At 43.6% G+C, this 26263-nt stretch overlaps 1 protein-coding gene across 1 annotated transcript in view; it reads left to right on the top strand.

The window, feature by feature from the left end:
• Positions 1-8901: 8901 nt before the first annotated feature.
• psme4b (proteasome activator subunit 4b) overlaps positions 8902-26263 on the top strand; it is a 35907-nt gene continuing 18545 nt past the window's right edge. The window contains 24 exon segments of the mRNA XM_056296980.1: positions 8902-9098; positions 10381-10521; positions 12271-12387; positions 12674-12718; positions 12954-13103; positions 15772-15835; positions 16620-16694; positions 16894-17016; positions 17152-17244; positions 17579-17757; positions 18585-18671; positions 19210-19396; positions 20762-20851; positions 21766-21830; positions 22095-22245; positions 22386-22484; positions 22868-22937; positions 23483-23550; positions 23791-23994; positions 24653-24810; positions 25456-25551; positions 25661-25716; positions 25886-25942; positions 26057-26112. Coding sequence (XP_056152955.1) covers positions 8902-9098; positions 10381-10521; positions 12271-12387; positions 12674-12718; positions 12954-13103; positions 15772-15835; positions 16620-16694; positions 16894-17016; positions 17152-17244; positions 17579-17757; positions 18585-18671; positions 19210-19396; positions 20762-20851; positions 21766-21830; positions 22095-22245; positions 22386-22484; positions 22868-22937; positions 23483-23550; positions 23791-23994; positions 24653-24810; positions 25456-25551; positions 25661-25716; positions 25886-25942; positions 26057-26112 — 2628 coding nt within the window.

The following is a 26263-nucleotide window of genomic DNA, read 5'->3' as shown; positions in this document are numbered from 1 at the left end:
TCACGCTATTCACCACCAGTTCCCCCTCCCCCCTGAACAGGCGCCCCGACCGACCAGAGGAGGCGCTAGTGCAGCGACCAGGACACATACCCACATTCGGCTTCCCACCCGCAGACACGGCCAATTGTGTCTGTAGGGACGCCCGAGCAAGCCGGAGGCAACACGGGGATTCAAACCATCGAGCCCCGTGTTGGTAAGCAATGGAATAGACCGCTACGCTACCCGGACAGTCAGGTTTTCTGGGTGTGCATATCATGGCCTCAAAACTCGCAGGATATGGTGACATGTGATGGGAGCCATGTGAAGTGCAGCATAAGCTGACATGTTGCGACAGTGGAATAGATTAATCAACATGACCGATAACAGACTCACCAAACAAATAATAATAATGATAATAATAATAATAACTTTATTTATATAGCACTTTTTACAAAGTGCCTTACAAAGAAATAAAACCAGACCGGGCAAAAATAAGATAAGACCAAATAAGTAAGAGCACAAATAAAAACAGCATAAGTAAATAAAAACAATTATCAAATATTTGTAAAAACTTTCACAAAAAGAAAAGCTTTAAGAAGAGATTTAAAAGAAGCTAGAGACTTGGTTTGTCTCAGTTCAACAGGAAGAGCGTTAGTGTGGGGGGCTCGAGCCAGGGTTGCCAACTGTCCCGTATTGGCCGGGACGTCCCTTATATTGGGCCAAATTGATTTGTCCCATACGTGACCTCCCTTGTTCCGTTTATTGACTGCTACTCTACTCTAACGGTTGTATCAAATCTGTTACAACAGCAAATGCGCCAATTCCTTCAACAACAGAAAAGGTTCCGGCAACGTCTGGTGCTGCTCAGCCGGGTTGGCACGTGGAAATATGGAGTAATACTAATGGTGTCGTGCAAATATGGATAAGCCAGCAAAAAAGAAGACTGTGCAGCTACAATAAGCAATGGGAAGTAAAAAAGACGTGGGTTAAACCTGTCAGCGGTGACTCAACGAAAGCCTTCTGTACTTTATGTCGCAGGGAATTTTCAGTTGGCCATGGAGGTGAGAATGACCTGACTCAGCATGCTTCCACCGAAATGCACAAGAAGGCTGCACTAGCTAAAGGTGCAAGCAATACCGGTGCGTTCTTCGTGGCATCTACTGTGGAAAATGACAGAATTGCGGCAAGTGAAGCCTCTTACGTGTACCATACTGTTAAACATGGACTCGGCTACAACAGCACCGACTTTGTTAAGCTCAACGGTGCGTTGTTGTCTCATGACTCAAATGTTGCGACGAAGACGCACTCGGGAAGAACGAAAGCTGAGATTATCAAAATTAATGTTTTAGGACCAAAGACTGTGCGGGATAGAGAAAAACGTTTCCAGTGTGCTTGAGTTATCTTTCTGTGTCTGATGGAGTGCAGACAGACAGACAGACAGACAGACAGACAGACAGACAGACAGACAGACAGACAGACAGACAGACAGACAGACAGACAGACAGACAGACAGACAGACAGACAGACAGACAGACAGACAGACAGACAGACAGACAGACAGACAGACAGACAGACAGACAGACAGACAGACAGACAGACAGACAGACAGACAGACAGACAGATAGATAGATAGATAGATAGATAGATAGATAGATAGATAGATAGATAGATAGATAGATAGATAGATAGATAGATAGATAGATAGATAGATAGATAGATAGATAGATAGATAGATAGATAGATAGATAGATAGATAGATAGATAGATAGATAGATAGATAGATAGATAGATAGAGAGAGAGAGACAGACAGACAGACAGACAGACAGACAGACAGACAGACAGACAGACAGACAGACAGACAGACAGACAGACAGATAGACAGATAGATAGATAGATAGAGAGACAGATAGAGAGACAGATAGAGAGACAGATTGTTTTATTAGCCACACGACCAAGGCCGGTGGAATTTATTTCTGGTACACTTTAAACCCTGCAGCACAATACATACATGGACAACAACTGACACTCCACATATTATCACAAACAATGCAGTTACACAATAACAGACATAAACATATCACGCATAACAGTTAGGTGAATGGTGGTGTTTATTCCAATGGGGTGTGAGGAGGGGAATATAGGGAGGAATTCAGAGTCCTTATGGCTAGGGGGGAAAAAACTGTTTGCAAAGCGTTTAGTCTTAGCGGACAGTGACCTGTAGCTGTGCAAGTAACTTGACTTTTTGAAGACAGTGATGAAACTGCAGATGGTATACATCAAACTCTGATGAGCTGTCTGGAAAAGTATGAACTGACTATTAAAACACATCAGATAATGCTGATGTCAACTTTGGAAAACACCACTCTGTTTACCAGTTATTGAGCAGTGCCAACAGTCGCATTCTGAAAGCTAACTGCCCGGCTCACATAGCTCATAACACCTGCAAGCACGCCTGTGATCAGCTGTCAGTGGGTATTGAGTCACCGGTTTTAAAGATCTACAGCCACTTCTCAGTATCTGCTTCCAAACGAGAGGAATTGCATGCATTTTTCCTCTTCGTTGACACTGAGTGGCGTGAAATCCTGCGTCATATTTGCACGCGATGGCTGTCTCTTCATCCAGCTGTTGATCGTCTCCTGCAGAGCTGGCCAGCTCTCACCTCATACTTCAGGTCCCTCGGGGAGACCTGTCCTGTGGCACTGAAGAGGATTTTTGAGGACGAAGAAAAAACCAGAGCTGCTGAGATTTATCTGTGCTTTTTCCACAGTGCAGGGTGTGGTTTTGACACACTTGTTAGAAAGCTGGAGGAAACAACGCTCCGCATCACAGATGTTTACGAGGAGGTGGGAAAGTTCAAAGCGAAGATGCTTCGGCGGAAATGACAGCTTTTTTGGATACCAGACCAAGCAGCTGATGGACAAACAAGTGTCAGCACAAAGACCAAAACAGCAAAAGGACTTTCTGAAGTTCTATGACTCTGTCATTGCATAAACTGACAAGTGGTTTGATTTCTCATAAGAAAATGTAATGATGAAACTGAAACTGATTGGCCTACACGAGGAGCTCTCCTTCACTGACCTGGAGCAGGTGGTGGCTGCCCTCAAAATGACAGAGACTATGGACCAACTGAAGGAAGAGTTTTGTGCTAGCAGGGAGGAAATACAGAAAGGCACACAGGATATTACAAAATCCACCAATGAGAAGTGGGTGGCAGTTTTCCAAAACATAGGGAAAGCCAACTTGATCAACATGTTCAGGATTGTCTCATTTGTCCTCAGTGTGCCAGGCTCAAATGCCTTTGTAGAGAGGATTTTCTCTCGGATGACCATTCAATGGTCAGACTCAAAAAACAGATGCAGCACAGAGCTGATCAAAAATTAACTTCAAATATCTGTGAACTGTGACTTGTCGTGTAAGGACTTTTCTCTGGCTGCACAAAAGCACAAAAGACTGCTTGAATCGGTCAAGAGCGGCAAAAAAATCCATCCATCTGTTATCTTAACTGCTTATCCTGCTCTCAGGGTCGCGGAGACGCTGGAGTCTATTCCAGCAGTCATTGGGCAGCAGGTGGGGAGACACCCTGGACAGGCTGCCAGGCCATCACAGGGCACACACACACACACATTCATTCCTAGGGACAATTTAGTCTGGCCAATTCACCTGACTTACATGTCTTTGGACTGTGGGAGGAACCCAGAGCCCCCGGAGGAAACCCACGCAGACACAGGGAGAACATGTAAAGTCCACACAGAGGATGGCTCGGGATGACCCACCAAGGTTGGACTACCTCAGGGCTCGAACCCAGGACCTTCTTGCTGTGAGGCGACTGCGCAAAAAATACCCATGGAAAAAGTAGACTTGGTGAGCAGAGGTATGTCCCTCTTTTGCATTTTTTTTATTTTTGTGAGGGTCCAAGTTGTGATTTCCAACTTATACATAGTTTTAGTGAATAAGAATATGAAGCATTCATTCCCCACCACCGTTTGTGTACACAGAGGGTGCACCTTCTGTGAGTCTCTGGTGTTTGATTTCTCTGCAAAACTACAGCACACAGAAGCTATTGTTACTTCTAGTTTGTCACTTGTAGGATTAACAAGAAGGGGATAACTTTTTCTAACGTACAGTGTAGGAGTCACACGCGTTTTGACTTAGACTAATAGGAAAGGTAATCGGTAATGGTTCAAATAAAGGACTGTGTTAAAAGGTACCTGCTGTAAATTAACAAACTATTATGACACCTATGGTATATTGCCAAGGCATGAGAGTTGTGTATTGATCTTTAATTTGACTGTAAGAGATTAGCTATCGTTAAGAAAAATTGCTTAAAAAAATACACTGTATATTCACACAACACCATATCCACACTGCCACGGCACACCACCTTTTGTCTCTTATTTGGTAGTGAAAAAGTTGGCAACCCTAGCTCTAACAGCAAAATCCCCATCACCCTTTGTGACAGCCCGAGACCTGGGAATAACCACCAGGGCTCTATCTGCAGATCTTAATGCTCGAGAGGGCATACACCAGGTCAATAAATCACAAATGTATGTAGGAGCAAGACTGTTTAAGGCCTTAAAAGTGAGCAATAAAATTTTAAAATCAATACTAAATATAACAGGGAGCCAATGTAGGGAGGCAAGCACAGGAGAGATATGGTCATGCCTCTTTGTCCCGGTAATGAGCCGAGCAGCGGTGTTTTGTACCAACTGCAGTTGATGGAGGGAGCTCTTGCTGATACCCGAGTAAAGTGCTTTGCAATAGTCAAGCCAAGAATAGATAAAAGCATGAACAACTTTTTGCAGATCGGCAATTGATAAAAATGACCTAATTTTGGAGATTACCTTGAGCTGGGAATTCATGTCTGAACAACATGTTTGATTTGATTATTAAAACTGAGGTTAGTATCGAATATTAACCCAAGATTCCTAGTAGTGTGCATAAGACTACTTGACAGACCACCAAGATTAGTACCAAAAGGGGGTCTGAACACAATGACCTCAGACTTATCATCATTAAATTTAAGAAAATTTTCGGACATCCAGGATTTAATGTCAGAAATGCAAGTTGTGGGGCGTCCAGGTAGTGTGGTGATCTGTTCCGTTGCCTACCAACAAGGGGCTCATCGGATCGAATTCCCGTGTTACCTCCAGCTTGGTGGGGCGTCCTACAGACACAATTGGCTGTGTTCGCAGGTGGGAGGCTGGATGTGTGTATGTGTCCTGGTCGCTGCACTAGTGCCTCCTCTGGTCAGTTGGGGCACCTGTTCGGGGCTGAGGGGGAACTGGGGGGAATAGTGTGATTCTCCCATGTGCTACGTCCCCCTGGTGAAACTCCTCACTGTCAGGTGAAAAGAAGCAGCTGGTGACTCCACATGTGTCAGAGGAGACATGTGGTAGTCTGCAGCCCTCCCGGGATCGACAGAGGGGGTGGAACAGTGACTGGGATGGCTCAGAAGAGTAGGGCAAATGGCCGGATACAATTGGGAAGAAAAAGGAGAAAAAACTCCACAAAAAAACAGAAAAAAGAAATGCAAGTTGTGAGATTTGCTAGGGGGCTAGGATCTGTGGGTTTTAGTGGCATGCATAACAGAGTGTCGTCAGCATAAAAATGGTAAAAGACATCGTGAGTTTGAATGACTTGGCCAAGGGGCAGCATATAGAAAACAGAAGGGGGCCAAGAACTGAGCTTTAAGGGACACCACAACTCAACTGAGCCATCGAGGAAGTAGAGTTACCCAGAACAACGGAAAAAACTCTGTTGGTGAGGTAAGAGTGTAATAAACTAAGAGCCGGGCCCTTGATGCCAACCAAGTCTCTAAGCAATGTAAGAGGATGCTGTGAGCGACCGTGTCAAAGGCAGCACTTCAATCTAAAAGAATTAAATGGAGCAGTCACCTCTATTGGGATTTTTCAAATAATTATTCTTGGCCAAGGGAGCTTACAAAATATTTAGCAAGGCAGGTATTAGAAATAAATTATCTTGTACTGCTAGCCAAAATAAAACAATACTATTTGAATATTATAAACAGAAATGGTCAGAAGATGCTTTGTGTAAACCAAAACAGAGTGTATTTACCTTCCTGGGCACTATGTGACCCTTAAGCTGACTAGCACACAGGTGTGTGTGTGTGTGTGTGTGTGTGTGTGTGTGTGTGTGTGTGTGTGTGTGTGTGTGTGTGTGTGTGTGTGTGTGTGTGTGTGTGTGTGTGTGTGTGTGTGTGTGTGTGTGTGTGTGTGTGTGTGTGCATATGTGATGTCTTACCTCTGGTGGTGATAATCAGACGCTTCTATCCAATTCCAGCGGAGAACAGAAAGTGTCTTCTGTGTGATCTGGGGAGGTTGAAAATGAAATGTACTTCTCATTCTCAGTCCATCATATCACAATCTTAGATACAGGCTTTTACTAAAAATGGCTGCACAATGTCCTGTTTTTTTTTTCTGACTGATGAACGTAGACTTCAGCACCTGTTTACAAAGTGTTTCACCTAGCTCAGTCTGTGTTAAATGCTTACCAACAGTATATAAGAGCGCTTTATGTTTAAAGTGTTAAAGGCAATCTAAGGCTTAGATGTGCCAAAGCTATGTTTTATAGCTGTGATGTTTAAGGAGCAGGATGACTGCTGGGATAGGATCCAGCATCTCCGCAACCCTGAGAGCAGGATAAGCGGCTTGGATAATGGATGGATTGTGTTTATATTTGGTCTGACATTGTTTGACATGTATGGAGGTGTGTTACATTTGTCCCTTTGCTCTCATTATCTTATCGCTCTTGTTTGTTATGTTTTGTAGTGTCTTGTAAGCATAGGCGGATTACAAGACAATGCCCCCCCACCACCACCACCACAGGGCAGGTACAGTGACTTGCAGCCAACAGAACAATAACTAAATTCACCTGCACCTCAACAGGATTTACAGCGCATACGCACATAATTAATACCAGCAGCATATTAACTAAGACATACATTCACCTGCAGTTTCCTTCAGTTTTTCAGTAGGACTTTTGGGGCTCTGGTATTGGCCTGAATGACTAAGCCATTTGACTACACAACAAGAAAAGCAAAGTTGGGGTGTCCGGGTGGCATGGCAGTCTACTCTGCTGCCTGCTAGCATGAGGATCATCGGATTGAATCCCCGTGTTGCCTCCGGCTTGGTCGGGAGTCCCTGCGGACACATTTGGGCGTGTCTCCGGATGTAGGTATGTGTCCTGGTCGCTGCACTAGTGCCTCCTCTGGTCAGTCGATCGGGTCACCTATTCGGGGGGGAGGGGAAACTGGGGGGAATGGCATGATCCTCCCACGCACTATGTCCCCCTGGCGAAACTCCTCACTGTCAGGTGAAAAGAAGCGGCTGGCGACTCCACATGTATTGGAGGAGGCACGTGGTAGTCTGCAGCCCTCCCCGAATCAGCAGAGGGGGTGGAGCAGAGATCAGGATGGCTCAGAAGAGTGGGGTAATTGGCCAGACACAATTAGGGAGAAAAAAAGGGGGGGGGTGAAATGCAACGTTAATAACAGCAACTTCATGCAGAGGCTCTGGGTTTGGGGCCACCTGAGCCCTTGGGCCCCTGGGCCTGGGCCCAGTAGGCCCGCTCAGCAATCTACCCATGCTTGTACCTTTTGGTGCATGGCACTTTGAAAAATAAATTACCTTACCTTACCATAGTCAAACAGCTTCAGGAGGACTCTAACAAGACTGCTGCAATAGGCCTATTTCACTGAGTACACATACCAAATAACAGCTTAGTTGTACCTAAAGTGCTGAGCAGTGACCTCACCGCTGGCTCGGCTAGACAGTAAACCGCCCTCGACTCATTGAGCACACAGAGCTCATTGAATTACATGGACTTAAAGTAAAAGGATTTACATGGAGGGGTGCACAGCCGAAGAGAAATAAGGAAAGTGGAAGCACAAAGCTTTAGACCTGTCGCCGGGGAGAGAGAGAGAGACAGGGAGAGAACGGGGGGTTGGGTATGGAGAGAATTTATCTTTCTTTGGAACATGTCCTTTTTATCATCTACTGGCACATTTCAGCAAACAAACATGAACGAAAACCCCAACGGCAGTGGCTGGCAGCGTACGAGACACAGACCGAGAGATAAAGACAGGGAAAGACAGCATGCAAACATACAGTATATGGTGATTTTACCTTCTATGGGTTTAGGGTTATCTGTCCATTTAAAAATGGTATGCACATGTAAGATAGAATGGACAGGAAATAAAGCCACCAATGTGGGGGAAAAACGAAAAATTGTATGGAAAGTATTTATCTGAATAAATTTGATTTGTCCGGTCTACCCCCGAAAAAGTGATCCTGTGAATGATTATATTCAGGAAGTGGGTGGCTTTACCTTATAACCGATGGGCTTTCTGGTTGGTTGGCGGGGCTGTGAGTGAGTTGGGTGAGGAAGGAGGTAGGCTATTAATCCAGTTACCAGATCATCCTATTAGTCTGCAGATTAACCTCTGAAACCCACACACACAAATGTTTTGCACTCCAAGAGGGTGCATTCTGTTGTTGGACTGTCCTTTAACGACGGCTCACACAAATATCAACGCATTAACCCGTTGCGTGCATGGTTTGAAATGAAGCCAACCAGATTGCGGTCCGAGCAGTGAAGAGGCTCATTATTTGGAAAGTCGGTTGTGTCGTGTGTCGTGACCAGTGGCAATGATCCCTCAGTGGTCTGGGTAATGCAATTACATTGCAGAGGTGAAAGGACAGTGACGCAGCGTTTGACACAACCCCGGCCTCGGTCTCCAATTAGCCTGACACACTTTTCTTTCCCTCCTCCGCTGCTGCTCAACCAGATTATGCCAGCCAAGTTCTGCATTGGGCTTCCACGGGAGGTATAATGATATTCGGTGCGTAAGAAAAGGATTTTTTCTTTTCCTGGTTTATTTCATACACGCGCACCACAGGGATATGACCGTGGACCAGACCCCCGAGCCGGACTTTGTATACCAGAAGGAGATTGTCTATAACAGACTGCTGCCTTATGCGGACCGACTGGACGTGGAGGCAAAGGAGCTATTATCGGACATTAAAGCCAATCTTTCCAGAGCCGTCCTTGTCAGAGAACTTTGGCCCGGGGTCTCCTTCTGGTCAAGGAAACTGTTCTCGTAAGTGGTGTGACAAAGTTATTTCTCTCGGTATCAATGTAGTCCTATACAGAAAACTAGCATCCCCTCAAAACTACTAATGAGAACTTCATGCATGGCTTTAATATCGATGACCTCTCTGCCGTCTGTTGACAGAAATCTCTGGTTGCATCCAAGTCAGCTACACAGTAAATAATGTAATATCGTTGCAGCTAACACAATCCAGGACCGATGTTATCTTTGTTATGCCTGCTGCTGACCCCGTAGGAGCTGAGAATAAAATGGCCAGTCCCATTACAACACAGATATTTTCTACCAATTTAGTTTAGATCCATCCATTATTCAAACCGCTTAACCTGCTCTATTATTATTATTTATTATTATCTATTATTATGTATTATATATAATAATATTGTATATATTATTTATTAATATTATTTTATTTTAGTGGGTTTCCTCCGGGTGCTCCGGTCTCCTCCCACAGTCCAAAGACATGTAGGTCAGGAGAATCGGCTGTACTAAATTGTCCCTAAGGTGTGAATGTGTGTGTGTGTGTGTGTGTGTGTGTGTGTGTGTGTGTGTGTGTGGGCCCTGTGATGGACTGGCGGCCTGTCCAGGGTGTCTCCCCACCTGCTGCCCAATGACTGCTGGGATAGGCTCCAGCACCCCGCAACCCGAATTTGGATAAGCAGCTTGGATAATGGATGGATGGATGGATAGTTTTTATTATTGTACTGTTGTATTGTTGTTTTTAAAAAAAATTAATATTATGGACACGTTTTGTTGAATTTGAAACTCTTCCGACAAAAAGGTCTAGTAGAGATGAGCAAAATACACCATTGCTCACAATTGTTCACAATGAGGCAAACAGTTTTGATCGTTTGTTTTGTCCATATTGACATCGGCCAAAAACAAATAGCGTTGGAGCATTTGGAAAGACATACAGTAGTGTTTATACTCCCCCAGGTTAAGCGTCTGTTAATTAAGTTAAGGACTATGCATTTATTCATCCACTTGGCACGAGGCCTTGGGTTCAGTCAAGTCCGTCCAGGTTTCCACACTGGCAAAATTTGTGTAGCATCTCTCATCCCATTAACAGGGCCGGGAATGGCGTGTGTCTGCTGAGAATGTAGGTCACCTGCCTGAGCTGCCGCAGGAAGTGATCAGCCCTACTGACACAGTTGCCTGTCTTTCCCCCCCCCCCCTCGTTTTTGAGGATCCATCTAACTCTTTTTCTTCTTCCCGTCTTTCACCTCTCTCTCTGTCCTCTCTCTCCCGCTCTCACTCTCTTTCGCTGTCTTAGCTTTCTGAAGCTGTATGGCCGCAGGTTCAGTAAAGACGACCATGTTCTCTTCATTAAACTGCTCTATGAATTGGTCACGCTTCCTGACCTGGAGCCCCACATGATGCAGAGCTACGCCAGGCTGCTCATTCACCTCCTCAAGTGGGTGTGCCGCAAAGACACACACACACACACACACACACACACACACACACACACACACACACACACACACACACACACACACACACACACACACACACACACACACACACACACACACACACACACACACACACACACAAGAAAGAACAGTCGCTGTTGCAGTCAGAGAGGATGCATACTGTTGTCAGGTTATCATTCAACCACATTATGCATACAGACATGTTTGCATGCATAGGTCTGCTATTCTTACTCCTACTACTACTACTACTACTACTACTATTGATAATGATATCAAGAAGAAGAACAACAAAAACAACAACAACAACAACATCAACAAAAGGAAAGTGGGCATATCAAGTATTTAAAATCTAGCTATTTATGTAACACAGTGGTGACTTTGTGGTTCAGACAATGAAGACTAATTAAAACCAGTATGGCATGCAATAAAATGCCAGCTGTGAGTTAAAACTGGAGTACAAAGGAAGAAAAAAACTGAAGACTAAATTGTTTGATTAATAGGGCATTAAGGTTTCAGGGCAATTATGGCTTTATAGTCATTTTCCCTCCACGGTATTCCCTTGAAAGCAATTTATTCCCAATAAAAGATTAATGTTTCACAAATCTGGCAACACAGCACTGCACAGGAATTTTTAGTTGACATTTATGGCTATTATACTGATAACAAAACAATAATGTCCCTATAATGGTGAGTAGTCTTGAGCCCTGTTGCATGAACATACGACATACATGCTGTACACACACACACACACACACACACACACACACACACACACACACACACACACACACACACACACACACACACACCAAGTCCCTCAGAGGCGAATATTTCAATAAAGAGGGTGTCGGTCTTACAGTACTCTTTTACTCTCGCCAACTACGCCTGACCAACATCTTAACTACATCCTTGACTCGCTTCTATCAGACCTGTCACTGGTCCAGAGACAAGAGGATATTGTCCAAGAATTTGACACTCACATTCTTCACTTTCCATTTGTCTTCAATTGTTTCCACGATTGTCACATTCATCAAAAAGTAGCAGCGCAATGTAGCTGTCATTTTTCACAGAGTTTTCCATTAGATGGAGAGGGAAATATGTAGGCTAACGATGCATCAAGGGCCAATCTTGACAGCCTGGAGATGGATTTGAAACCCCACAATGCATGCGAGGAGCTCGGTCCATCCCCTACTTTCTACCCTCCTTCCTCTCTCTCAACACCTCCATTTTTCAGCCCCTTGCAATAATAGCCTCCTCAATGCCATCGAGAGCGTCACAAGCCGGATAGATGGAAGAAATCCAAGACAACTGAATCATCAAAAGGAAACACTTACAAATGCGTTATGTGCATTTACAAATGCACTATGTGGTTTTTATGTGCATTTACAAATGCATTCTGTGCATTTTACAAAGGATGGAAAATTAGAATAGGTCCATACAATTGAAGCAATGATAAGTTTCTCAGGAAAAACTCATCTTTGCAAAACAATAAAATGGGCTTTTGCACAATCTAAAACACTTGGGCTATAGTTCTCATTTAAAAATAATCATTGCTGGGCTTTTGTTTCTGAGTTTGATTTTTTTTTTTTTTTTTTTTTTTTAGTTCAAGGAGCTTTGTGTTAAGTGTAATCTCAGTTTGGGAACATTGTGTGAGAGGGATTCTGACTTCCACCTTAGTAATAAATAGTAAGTAAAGCAGTCTAATGATTCACATTCTCCCCTGTCAGGAAGAAGGAACTGCTGTCACGGGATGACCTCCAGTTACCATGGCGACCACTTTACAATCTGTATGACAGGGTCATCTACTCCAAAACCGAGCATCTCGGCCTTATCTGGTTCCCCAAGTATGTATAGTACTAGAATATATTTATACACGAGCTTCCTTGTTTTGTTCGACCTACGAAGACTTTCTGTTGACTTGCATTCATTTCATTCACCACCAATTTAGTTGTAATCCTAATGTTTCTGCCATGACGTGAAATCTTTAAATTGTCATAACACTAACTCCTAACCTCCAATATGTAAACCAAAAAATAGACCAACTGTGCAGGTTGTCTATTCTTGCAGGCTCACAGGCTAATCAAGGCTGATCCCTCACAAATATATTCAGTCTGTCTTCTCTTTTTGCAGCTCCGTGGATAACATTTTGAAGGCTTTGGTCAAGAGCTGCCGACTGTAAGTATCATTGCATGCCGTCATGGTTTTGTTTTTGGGTTTTTTTTGCAGATATTTTCAGATTGCGTATATTTGATCTTGAAATGAAATGTTATATTTATTTTCCATGTTTGTGCATCCGTATGCATGCGTTTTTATTGTATTGTGTTGCATGTGATTGTGTGTTTTTCTATGTCTGTACATATTCATGCATGTTTGCACATATGCATGTGTGCTTGCATGTGCATGTTGACAGGTATTTCCCAGCATCCTCCACTCAGGAGATGCTGGATGAGTGGCGCCCCCTTCTCTGTGTGTTTGATGCAGTCATGCAAAAGGCCATCAGCAACATGGAGCTGTTCTTACCCACCATTATGCCACCAGAGGAGTACAGCCAAGGCTTCCAGTAAGTGGGATGTATCACAAACAAGCATTTGAGCAAAGCGATATGTGCCACAGGCTATTTTATCCAATTTATGCTTCAACTTTGTGTGTGCATGCATATGCTGAATTGCTTGTCACTGGTGGTCATTAAACACTAGCACAATGCTCTTCCTGTTGAGCCCCACAACGCTAAGTCATGTTTTTCATTATCTGGGTCAAATGTGGCTTGCAGGATCCAGAACCAACTTAAATGGTTTATAATCCAGAAACAAAAGCCATATTTGTTTATTTACAACCGTGGCCCAGGTGATGGAAAGTCTCAGAGGGTCTAATCCATTTGCGCTTTTTGATCTATTACAACAAACCTGGTCATTCGGTCCCTGGCTGGATTTTAGTAGTTTGGCTGGACTCAGAATCAAGTTTTCCTCCATCCTCCCACCATCTCCAAAGACTGAAAAAGAGAAGTCTTTGAACTTTTTATTGAAAACATAGCAGAAGCAGCTGGAGGCAGCATAGGGGTGGCGTATTTTGGATTTTGTTACATTTACGATAAAACGGGGAGAACCGTTTATAATGCAAAATGAAAACAACTTTTTCAAGCTTATATTTACCAAAAGGACTAAGTGCACAATAAACGCTGCCAAGTGTTTCCATTAACCCGCTTAATGCGCAATTTGAAATCGCAAACTTAAAAAACGAATAACTGAAGCACGTAAATTTCGGGGGGGGGGGGACTGAAATATCTCAACAAAAGTTATTACGCTCGCATGAGGTGGTTTTTCAGACGATTCGACGAAGCAATATTTCACGAAATTGAAATGGAAACACATGTTTCGCATTTAAGTCAAGGTAGCCAGTTTATGAAGAGCGATGGCTATGCGCGTCTCGGTTGGAACCGGCTCCCCCGGGCATGACACGCGGCCGCCACGAGGGGGTGCTATTGCCGCATAGCTCATCAAATGGTAAGCGGGTCATTCTGAAGTTTTGGAGCCACAAGACGTCCGTAAAATCATTGCCGACAGTGACCTCACATAAACCCCTGACACATGGCCGCTGTCAGGAATAAGAGAGTTGCCTCCCCATCATTGCGTGCATCACATGCCCTCGTCGCCTTCGATTAAAGGGCATGCAGTTGAAATCACCGTGCCAACGTTCACTTATCAGGTTTTGGAGATCCGTCGCCATATCGCGAGAGAAGAAAAACCAAGGCCCTTCAAGTGATCGGAGACAAACTCAGCGACCAAAAAAAAAAAAAAAAAAGAAGAAGAAGAAAAAAAAGCTAGGCCCCGCCACCGCCCTCGACACTGGGAGACGACCTGTCGCTGCGCTCAAATTTCAATTCAACTTTGACCTTCGCGACGCGCAACCAATCACAGCACAGTTTGATATCACAGCCGCGAAACTAGGGCAAAAAAAATCTATAATGGAGAAGATACAGGTTCTATGCGTGTCGGAGTATTCGAAATTATATAACATGGCGCTTAAATCATACCACGATTTGGCATGGAATGATGTCAGTTTAGATGGCACTACCAGGTTGGTGGAGTTTTAAATAATTACATTTCCGTATGCAGCCAGTCTATAGTCACTTCCATGGCTGTGCTAACTGGCGATGCGGTTAGCTACGGCAACTGGCTGATGCGGCCTGCAGTCCAAAATTGAACTCGCCTCTATTTATTTATTTATTTTCCGGAACGTTATCATGTTAAAAACTACGGCGACAAGCATGGGCGCAATTCCATGAATACTGGGGTGGTATCCAGCGTTTTACCTGTGCCCCCGTCCATAGGGTTGGTTGTTGTGTCAGGAAGTGCATCCGACGTAAAACTGCCAAATCAGTATGCGGGTTGACGACACCATACCGCATCGGCCCAGGTTAACAATAGCCGCCATTGGTGCTGTGCCCTCACAGGGTACCAATGGAATCTATAAAATTCGCTGTGGCGACCCCCTGAGAAACAGGGAACAAGCCGAAAGAAGAAGAAGAAGAAACTGTCATGTTAAAAACTCTACAACGTGAGCGTAATGGCCGCCACTAGCGCTGATCACGTGTGAAGGGTCGCGCCCAACATGGCGTTGACGCCGACCGCGGATCGCGAAAGCCGCAATGTAAACAGACCATCCGCAATTGTGTTTTGGCGACTGTTTTTTTTTAGTCGCTTCTATTTTTGCGCAAACCTGCAATGGTGACCCGCGATCTCTCTTGCACTGTTATATATTGTTATCCATATTGTCACAGCATTCTCCTTGCGAGACTAGGTTAAGTTTTAGAGGCTCTCCCCTCCAAGTGAGCATATTGTTGTGTGTCCTTGTCAACCTTTCGCCTTCATTCACACGCTGCACTGGTTGTGTTCTAGTTACCAAACCTCTTTAGAGCTTATAGCGCATTCTTGTGTGTCTTCACTCTTTCGAAATCCATTTATCAGGATCTCGTCTTGGATTCATCAGAGGTTTCCACAGAGTTTCCACCGTACATCACTTTTTAATTTTTCCGTTTCTTTTTTTTTCCTCTCGTGAGGAGAGAGTGAGTGTGTATTTCGGGAATCGGGGATGGATGAGGGGGAATTCTGCTTGAAAATCAGGTGTGTGTGTTTATGGGTGAGTGTTTGTTTGTGTGTTTTTGTGTGTGTGCGCGCGCGCGCGTCCATGCATACATGCATGCTTATAATGTGTATTTTGTGTGTTCCCAGGTTGTGGTTTGAGGAGCTAATGAATCTTTGGATGTCAGTACAGAACCAACCCAGCTGGGAAGGGGTGAGATTCAGTCCCCCCACACACACACGCACACGCGCACATGCACACACATTTGAGTAATATGAAACATGAAACATTCATTCACTAACTGTTCACTGGCATGACAGTAAAAGTCTTGATGTAACACTGAAGATAAATAGAGTTGACATTAATAGTTAACTGAGTTACATACCCCCTGAGAAACCTGCAGCTGGCAGGTGAAAAGAAGCGCTTGGCAACTCCATGTGTATCGGATGACACACATGGCCTACACCCTTACCAACTGGCCTAGCAGTCGTGCAATGCAGGGATGAAAGGAGAACCATGGAATTGGACATGCCAAAAACTAGGATTAAAAAAAAAAGGGGGGGGGGAAACTTATTGAGGCCGATCTCCCATTTCCACAACCGGAATGGTGATAGTGGAGATGCTTTTATAAAATCCCTCAAGAATAAGGTGGCTTTTTTTTTTTCTTGAAATAAACGCAACATTTTAAAATGCACCATTCTCTTATTAATATCTATCTGGGGATTTTTTCCCGGATAAAAATCTGATTGGTTGAAAACGTCTCGGATAAGCCATGGTCGCTTACATCTGGTATGAAGATAACATTTTTCATTTGCTCCTCAAGACTACATTTGTCCAGCCACTTGGCCTTAAATGCTTGGCGCTGCAGACTGTCACTCTTGTTGAGCATATCTCAAGCAGAATAGTTATATATTTCAGAGTGCCACCCCTCACTTCAGGAACGGCTGAAAATATCCCTTGCACACTAAGCGACTGTTTCTCTTGTGTTCTCCAACAGTGCCTAGTAAACCTGTTTGCTCGCCTGGCCAATGACAATATCGGCTATGTGGACTGGACTCCATATATCCCCACAGTGAGTCATTACCAGTAACTTGGGACGTGTGTGTATCTGCTTATGTATTTTATGAGGAACCGTCCAGCAATGTTTACGAGGTGGAACCTTTAGTTAGTCTTTGTTTTGTGTGTATGTTTGTGTGTGTGTGTATGTATGTGTGTGTGTGCGTGCTTGCGTGCGTGCGTATGTGTGTGTGTGTGTGTGTGTGTGTGTGTAGATCTTTACAAAGATCCTGCGTAGTCTGAACCTGCCGGTTGGGGTCAGTCAAATGGTAGCACCACGATACCTCACCAACTCCTATGACATTGGACACTTGGTGCTGTGGATCACTGCCCTGCTGGTACACATTGACTCTTTCCACATATAAATACTCAACAAAAAAAAAACCTACTTGTGGTTTTTCATTGGCTTTACAAAATGTTCTAAGGAGGAATGTTTCTTAGCAACAGCTTTTGTCTTGGTTGTGGCCCTGTAGGGAGGACCAGGGAACCCCGCACAAAAGGAATTGACATGTCTCTTCAACAGCATCGCCTCCTTTTACCATCCATCCAATCATGGACGCTGGCAGGTACGTCTCCCTCTGTCTTTCTCTATCGCGCTCTCTCTCTCTCTCTCTCTCTCTCTCTCTCTCCTCTCTCTCTCTCTCTCTCTCTCTCTCTCTCTCTCTCTCTCTCTCTCTCTCTCTCTCTCTCTCTCTCACACACACGCACACAGGTATTTTCATCAGGTTGGTGTCACAATGGTTTGATGAATAACCTGTCATTCAGAACCTGGCTCACTGCTACAACAGCAGAATGAGGACACTCATAAGTGCCAGACAACATAATAAAATCGCGGATCTGCTTGCACATTATGACGATAACTTTGGTTGTGTTTTTGTCTGTTTGTGTGCGTGTCCACAGTCTCGGCTGATGCGATTGCTCCAGAAACTCCCGGCTAGCGTTGTGCGTCGGGTCCACCGTGAGCGCCACGCTGTCCCCAGCTGGATTGTGGCCGTACCAGAGACCCAAAGGCTGTCGGATGCAGACCTGCAGGAGTTCAGTCGCAGCCTCATTGGTGCCGCCCTACTGGCCATGTTCAGGTACTGCATCCTGGAGGACTTGAAATAGATCTCTAAAGTGTGACATACATTTTCATGGCCAGATAAGGGACTCCAGATCCAACCCTGTTTCAGTCCAATGTAAAAATGCATGTAATCACCTTAACTATGTCCAGCGCTACCACTGACTGTTTTTGCTCCTGAGGATTTCTCCCTTGCATTTTTACATTTGGTTGAGATGGGTTTTATTCGGTTTGAAACTGCGTTGAAAAAAATAAAAACATTTTTACTTGTTTTGAATCAAATTTATTGGCCATGTAGGTTTGCACACACATGGAATTTGACTCCGGTTTCATGGCTCTCTCAGTGTACTTAACATAGAATAACAACACAACAATCTTCAGATACATACGCAAGGACTGACTATATACAGCCAAAATAAGAGGCAAACTTAAAATAGCGTCAAAGTCAAATCATTGATAGGAGATGTCATTAAACTGAGGTGTGTTTTGGCATTGCTACTCCACACAATGGTCATAGTCAGCCTGCTATCTGTTATGTAAAATCTGAAAGCCAACAAGTGTGGAATTTGAATTTAAACTGTGTGACCAGATCAAACCTTATTGTGTCACTTTAATGCTGAACACTGCCGGTATAAACACACAGGCCTTCAACAGAATGACCTTAACCTGAAGGAAGACAGGTCATCAGTGATTATCTGTGTGTGTGTGTGTGTGGTGTGTGTGTGTGTGTGTGTGTGTGTGTGTGTGTGTGTGTGTGTGTGTGCGCGTGTGTGTGCGTGTGTGTGCGTGCGTGTGTGTGTGTGTGTGTGTGTGTGTGTTTGGCTGCCCTCCGGTGGTGGTGTGCAGTAAAACAGGCAGTATGGACGCAGCCTACGCTCTGCAGAACCTGGCTCTTCTCTCTCCAGAACTCACCATACCGCCTGTCCTTGAGAAGTAAGATGGAGTGTGTGTGTGTGTGTGTGTGTGTGTGTGTGTGTGTGTGTGTGCGCGCTAAAAATGTCTGTGAATTCTAATTCAATATTAAGTGTTAAAAATTGATTTTCTCTAAGCAAAACTTGTGTTTGATAAAAATCATTTCACTTAACTCCCTTCAGCTTGCTTTGATAGTTTTCTTGAGGTTTTCAATATGATTTACTTAATACTAGTGGAGTGAGCTGACCTATTCTCACTTGTTTCGCATTATAGGCACTTTCTTCTAGAAAATTCCAGATGCAAATGAAACAGTAATGGAAACAAGTGTAAATATTTCATCCCGCTGGTTGAAGTATCTTTTTTGGGGGGAAATAATATTCTGTGACTGACTGACTTTTCAGCGTTGAGTGCAAGAAAGAGTTTCTGATTTCTCTTTTTCCAGTTAGGGCTTTGTGTTTGAAAAATTGTGTGCATAATAGATCGACAGAGCACATTCTTACTTAATCTTAGCTACAGCCTACATGAAAGTTGTGTGTTGCTTTTATCTGTATCAACACAGAACCTATGTAGCAATGGAGACCCTGACGGAGCCTCACACCCTCACTGCCACGCTCAGTTGTATGATTGGCATGGCCCGCAGCCTGGTTTCAGCTGGCAACCATTACCCAGAGGGCCGCATGCACATCATCCCACTCCTCATGGGCTCCCTGCCTGGGGTGGACCCCAATGACTTCAGCAAGTGCATGGTGGGTAATGGACTAATTCTTACACCTCTGGGGATGGTTGCACCAAATGTTTGTAAGTCCTTACTAAGTGTAGTTGTCACATCAGTATTTACTAAGTCAGACTTTACACCTCACTAAAGAAGGGTTTCACCACTCCTACTAGTTATTACTAAGTTCTTGGTTACTAAATTATCAAAACTATCATCTAAACTAGCAGAGGTACCCGGCGTTGTCTGGAGAAAATGTTGTCACCAAAACAACCAACACGATCTGATCTTTACGATATAATCGATGATGAAATATAGGGTAATTTATGATATGATACATGTGATTGCCGGAAGTCTCCACAAAGCATCGTTGGAATGCCTCTTTCACAAATAAATCAAAATTTTTACATGGTTTTTGAAATATTTTTCGAACTGTGCAATCCTTGGAAATTGCTGATTCTAAAGATACCTTTCTTTTTGGTGTACAATGAGTATTTCTGGAGTTTTAAGCGAACATACAAACATACACTCTTGCTTTTATATATATATATATATATATATATATATAAAGGTGTACATTTTAGCGTTAGCAAATGGAGAACGTTAATGTTTTATCAAGCCATCAGCAATAACAATAATAGACCTATCTAAACAACATCTAGTCAATTTTATTTGTATAGCCCAATATCACAAATTACAAATTTAAAAATGGCAGGGTTTGACCATTTGGAACTATTATTTGAAAACAGAACATGTTCATCATCAGCGCAATTTACGCAATTGGCTGCTTCCCCTTAATTTATATGATGATGTGGATATCTTTGCCCAACATCAGCTTGTGAGGCAGTTACGTAGTTACATATTTACATATGTGAATGGTTTTTGATTGGCTGGCTGCTGTGATGTCTGCCTAGATGCACACATTACCAAGGCTTTACTAGCTACAGTGTTCCATACATTTGAATGGTGCAGCTTAAATCTGTAAATCACTTGTTTACATCCCATTAGTTAATACTAACAACTTAATAAGGACTTTACACACAAAGTGACAAATAAACAAATGCCTGATATAACCATGACCAGTACTCTAAATTTGGATATTTATTATTTTTTCCATTCTAGTTTATGCACATGTGCTCTCCATGCCAGACTTGATTAATAAATCCCTTCAATCTAAACAACAACAACAACAACAAAAATCTCTAAAAATTACAAATCAGCTGAGTATAGTTGTGTTATAGTTAGATGAAGTTATAAAACTCACCTGAGAGCTCGGGGGATGGTCCATTTTATAAGCCCCCAGCTTGCTGGTATATTTTAACTGGGCTGCAGCTGACTGAAAAACATGTAAATCAGGTCATAGCTTCTAATGTGTTTTCTGTTATGTCACTTTGTCCAGATAACATTCCAGTTTATTGCCACCTTCACTACTCTGGTGCCTTTAGTGGACTGCTCCTCTGCTCCCTCTCAACACAGTGAACTCACGGAGGTACACAGATAATGGGTTGTATGATAATGAATTTTTTAGCCCTTTGTTAAGTTTTATCTCAAAATGACAGCTCCATCATTTAAAGATATATTACTCTGGGGCGCCCTGATGGATCACCTGGTAGAGCGCGTGCCACATAAGGCTGAGTCCTTACATCCCCTCTCTCCCCTGCCTTTCCTGTCTCTACTGTCACTGTTAAAATAAAGCAGAAAATGCCAAGAAAATAATCTAAAAAAAAGAAAAGAAGTATTCGTCCAGGTAGCGTGGCAGTCTATTCCGTTGCCTAACATGGGGATCGTCTGTTTGAATCCCTATGTTTCCTCCGGCATGGTCGGGCATCCCTAGCCAGATGCAGATATGTGTCCTGGTCGCTGCACTAACACCTCCTCTTGTTGGTCAGGGCGCCTACTCAGGGGAGAGGGGGAATCAGAATCAGAATACTTTATTTATCCCCGAGGGGAAATTGAGTGAACTGGGGGGAATAGCATGATCCTCCCACATGCTACGTCCCCCTGGTGAAACTACTCACTGTCAGGTGAAAAGAAGCAACCGGCGACTCCACATGTATCGGGGGGGCATGTGGTATCTGCAACCTTACCCGGATCAGCAGAGGGGGTGGAGCAGCGACCAGCACGGCTCGGAAGAGTGGGGTAATGAGCCGGATGCAATTGGGGAGAAACGGGGGGGGGGGGGGTCAAAATTAAAAATATATATATTACTCTTTATGTTGTGTACTCTTTTTACATGTTACATAAAAGAAAAGCAAAACTCAAACATGTAAGCTGGATTAAGGCCTATAACATTCTAAAAGTTAATATTTTACTATTTAAAATCAAAACCAACTCCACTGTAAAGACATTAACAAAAATAAGCATCCTCATATGAATACTCCATAATTCTCTTCTGTTACTCAGATGGAGAGGGATCTGTGCTTTGCCTCGGCCGAGTTTGAAGACTTTGTCCTCCAGTTTCTAGACAGGTATTGGCCAATATTCAGACTGTCACATTGGCAAGGAAAGTTGGAATCTGTCTGTTTCTGTTTGTGATGCCTCAGTCCACACTGCTGAATAGGCCAGTCATGCACAAAAAGTAAAAGAAAAAAGTGCAATTGCTCTTCAAAGAGTAGTTTGTGAAGTTGTGTTTTTTGACAAGTGTGTGAACATTTTGTTTAATTTCTGTGTGTGTGTGTGTGTGTGTGTGTGTGTGTGTGTGTGTACATTTGTGCCTATGGGGGTGTGCGCAGGTGCTTTGCTCTGATTGACAGCAGTACCCTAGAACAGACGAGAGGTGAGACAGAGACGGATACCCAGACCCAGCTGGAGAGCCTGGTGGAGCTGGGCCTCTCCTCCACTGTCAGCACTGTCCTGACGCAGTGCTCCACAGACATATACAAGGTAACACACACACATACATACATACACATACAAAGTTCATTAAGTCTCTAATCTTAACCCTCACTACTAACAGCGTGCACAAACATACAATAAAAAATCCTTACATCAGCTGACATTTTTACACATCATCTTCACATCAGGTGGCGCTAGAGAAGTTATACAATTTTGCCACCACAAACATCTTTGAGACGTGTGTGTCCGGCAGGATGGTGGCTGACATGTGCAGGGCTGCAGCAAAGGTATGTGTTTGTGCTTGTGTAGATTGGTTTAGTGTTGAATGTTTGCTGAGCTGCAGCCAAAGGCACGTTTCAGTTTCACTTCCAAGTTCTTTTTCAAGTTTTTATTCCGCTCAAGTGGACATTTTTCTGAAATAACGTTTCCTAAAATTTGGGTTACGCCCTCTGGGGTTTTCTTTTAAAATTCATTGCTTTGCTTGTCTCATTCTGGGTTAGAATTAGGCCTCGTTCTTATCATTTATGCATGCTTGTGTTTTGCACTTGGGCATGTTGGTTTTGGGTGTGTTGGCATGCATTCATGTCTGTGATCGTGTGTGTGTGTGTGTGTGTGTGTGTGTGTGTGTGTGTGTGTGTGCGCGCGCGCGCGCGTGTGTATGTGTTTGCAGTGTCACCCTGCAGAGTCTCTCCGTCTGTTCGTCCCACACTGCTGCAGCATCATTTTCCACATCACTGACAGTCAGTACCCCAATGTGTGTGTAGCATCCTCTAGTGCATACGTCAGACTACTGTGGTGTGTTTGGTCAAATGTGTGTCCCGTAGAATTTGATGTGCGGAGTTGTCCAATTACTTTGACCAATTCAGTCAATTTAGTAAATGAAATGGAAGCTCCAGTTTCAAGGGACGACACATTTAACTCGATAATCGACTTTTAGTGTCTTGATTTTGTAGACCGTGGCGCTGAATCCCAACAAACTGGTGGATTTTTAAAATTAATCACTAAAACACCAAATGGGCTTCATGAGAACTGGTCTCTGTCAATGTTTATTTAACAAGGAAAAATTCTTGTATGCTGGTCCATGTCTTTCTGTAGTTTTTAAAAAAAAATTGTATTTTCTATGTGACCCATATGACACATACAAGACTTATTAGACAAAAATGTAAAGGCAAACTTTAAATACAAACACCTGCAAAGAAAACTGACAATTAAAATTTCTGTAAGCTATGCATGACTTATCTATGTAACTGTGTGTGTGTGTGTCTCGTCCTGCTTATGTGTGCAGATGAGGAGTTGTTGAATGAAGAGGAGCTAGACAAGGAGCTGCTGTGGAACCTCCAGCTTCTCTCCGAGGTGAGAAGAGAGGCCACTATGGCTGCCGCACCCAGCGGGGTCATAAATACAGAAGAGTTATTCATTAAACAGAACATGTCAATACCTTGCCTGTTACATTTAATTACCCCCGGGAAGGTGTTGGAGGTGAGCCAGCTGCTGTGATTTACGAACCTCAGGATGCAAGACAGCTCTCAAATGAGTTTGTGTCATACAGTACACATTAACATGCATATTTGTGTGTGTGCGTGTTGTGTGAAGGTAACACGTGTGGACGGTGAACAGCTGTTGAAATACCAATGGGATTTGGAGCGGATCATGTGCGTGTGTGTGCGTCTGCGTTGTAAACGAGCATACACGCTCGCCTGCGGTTTGCTGGAACACACACTACGTTCGCTGTCCCTCATCTACCCAACAGAATACCGCAGCACTGCTGGGGGCTTCGACACTGACCTCCCCATAAGGGTAACGGCACATTTCTACACACGGCCGTCATTGTCACACAGCTGTAATTAGTTGTTAAGCAGTAGTAACGTGATGATTTTTCCTTCTTGCTCTGTAAATTACTGTCTCTGTTTCCGTCTCTCTCTGCCTCTCCATCATGTGTCCTCTCTCTCTCTGCCTCTCCATCATGTGTCCTCTCTCTCTCTCTCTCTCTCTCTCTCTCTCTCTCTCTCTCTCTCTCTCTCTCTCTCTCTCTCTCTCTCTCTCTCTCTCTCTCTCTCTCTCTCTCTGTCATTTCAATTCAGTTCAATATTTGCTTTATTAGCATGACATACGTTTTGTACATATTGCCAAAGCATGTAAAACAACACAACTGCAACAATGATTATAATAACAGCAACAACAATGATTATGATATCAAACAACAACAATAGCAATAGGTGCCGCCTCTCTCTCCCTCTCTGTCACTCCCTAGTTGACCCTCTCTCTTATTTGTCTTTGGTTGTCAGGGGTTCAAAAGGCACAGCAAAGCCTCATTTCCATTTTTACAGCATAAGGGGGACAATGAGCTATGAAAGTATTTATTAGCAAACATATAACAGCAGAATAAGTAACGGCTCTGCAGAGAGTACTGATAAAACTGCTCTGTATTTCACACAAACTCTTGTTCTCTCTCTAGGACTGGGGCAGGGCAGGAGATGTTGAGGCATTAGGGGTTTGTTGGCACATGCCAGGTCGGGAGGAAGAGAACTTTGTTTTCCAGCTATTGTCCTGCCTTCTGCAACCTGAGCTCCAGCGAATCAAGGACCACGTCTCTGGAAATCAGTCGATGAGCAGGTCAGGGGAATGTTTTTCAAAGTTAGCTCACACTGCTGGTGTCATATGGCCCGCAGAAAACAAGGGATACAGGGTGGAAGAAGGGTACTCTTTAATTAGAAAGGATCGGACAGGATTTGAATTGACACAAGCCATAAAAAGCATTGAGATTTAATGTTTTAGGGTGTTGTAATGATGCAATAGAAAGTGTGTGTTGCTACATAGGTACGAAAACACCTGCGCGCATACTCACATGCACACATTTGTTTTATTTATACTTGTGAGGACCCTCATTCTCTATATACACTCCTTAGCCCTTAACTCTAATCGTAACCATCAGCACTACATGCCAAACCTTAAACCTTACTCTAATCTTACCCTAATCTACTACTATTACTACTACTTTCGGCTGCTCCCATTAGGGATCGCCACAGCAGATCTTCCGTTTCCATCTCTTTTAACCCTAAACCCAAATTCAAACCCCAAAATAGAATATCGACGAAATGAGGACTGGCGTAAATGTCCTCACTTTGAAAAAATATCCTCACTCATATGATTAAAAACTCAAATAGGTCCTCACAAATTTAGCTTATCAAGAATACATACACGCGCGCACACACACACTCATGGCTTTGAGCTGACTGTAATGTGTAATGTGGTCCACAGGGAGGAGCTATTGCAGAGTCTAGCTATAGTTCAGCACTGCCTTCTAGGAGCTGGAAGCATGCTGGCCCTTCTGGATGGACCGCACGTACCTGACCTGTGAGTCACACACACACATATAAGCACAGAAACACACACATTTCTTATTTACCACGGCATAAGTAGGCTTCTCACGTTCTGTTCTTCCTCACTTTTTGTTTGTTCTCAGCATACCCTCTATGGTGCATTTGACAGAAATCAAGCTACATATCGGCGTTGACTATGGTGAGAACACACATGCAAGCAAAAATGTCCACAAACATGCACATGCATGCACACAGATAACACATGCGTAGACACATTCACTCACCCAGGTGTTTGGTGAGTGCACTGCTACCACTCATCATGCATTCTGTATTCCATATGGGTTGTCTGTGTGTCTCCTCCCTTCCAGATGATTCCAGGGAGAACTACAGAGAGTCCATCTGCCAAACCCTAAGACTGCTGCTACGTGAGTCTCTATAAGATTTTTAACGCCGCACCACTCCTGTCCCTAACTCCTTCTTAACTGGTGAATTTGAGATTGTAATGCACAATGTGTCTTTGTCTGGTCTGTCCCGATCAGATCACATTTTGAAACACTCAGAGGATGACACGAAGTCACTGTTCGTCATCATTAAGGTCCTCACTCCTAAATTTATGATTTTTTTTCCATTATTCATATTTGGAAGAGATGTTATTTGTTATTGGTGGTGGACCTCCTAAGGGTCTCCCAGTGCTCTGGGTCCGCTTAACTGTCTTTCTATCATGTTTGTCTGTCCTTCTCTTTCCT

The sequence above is a fragment of the Lampris incognitus genome, chromosome 17 (assembly GCF_029633865.1).
Source record: "Lampris incognitus isolate fLamInc1 chromosome 17, fLamInc1.hap2, whole genome shotgun sequence".
Lineage (NCBI taxonomy): Eukaryota > Metazoa > Chordata > Actinopteri > Lampriformes > Lampridae > Lampris > Lampris incognitus.
The sequence above is the reverse complement of the archived record's forward strand: the minus strand, read 5'-3'. Positions and strand labels throughout refer to the sequence as shown.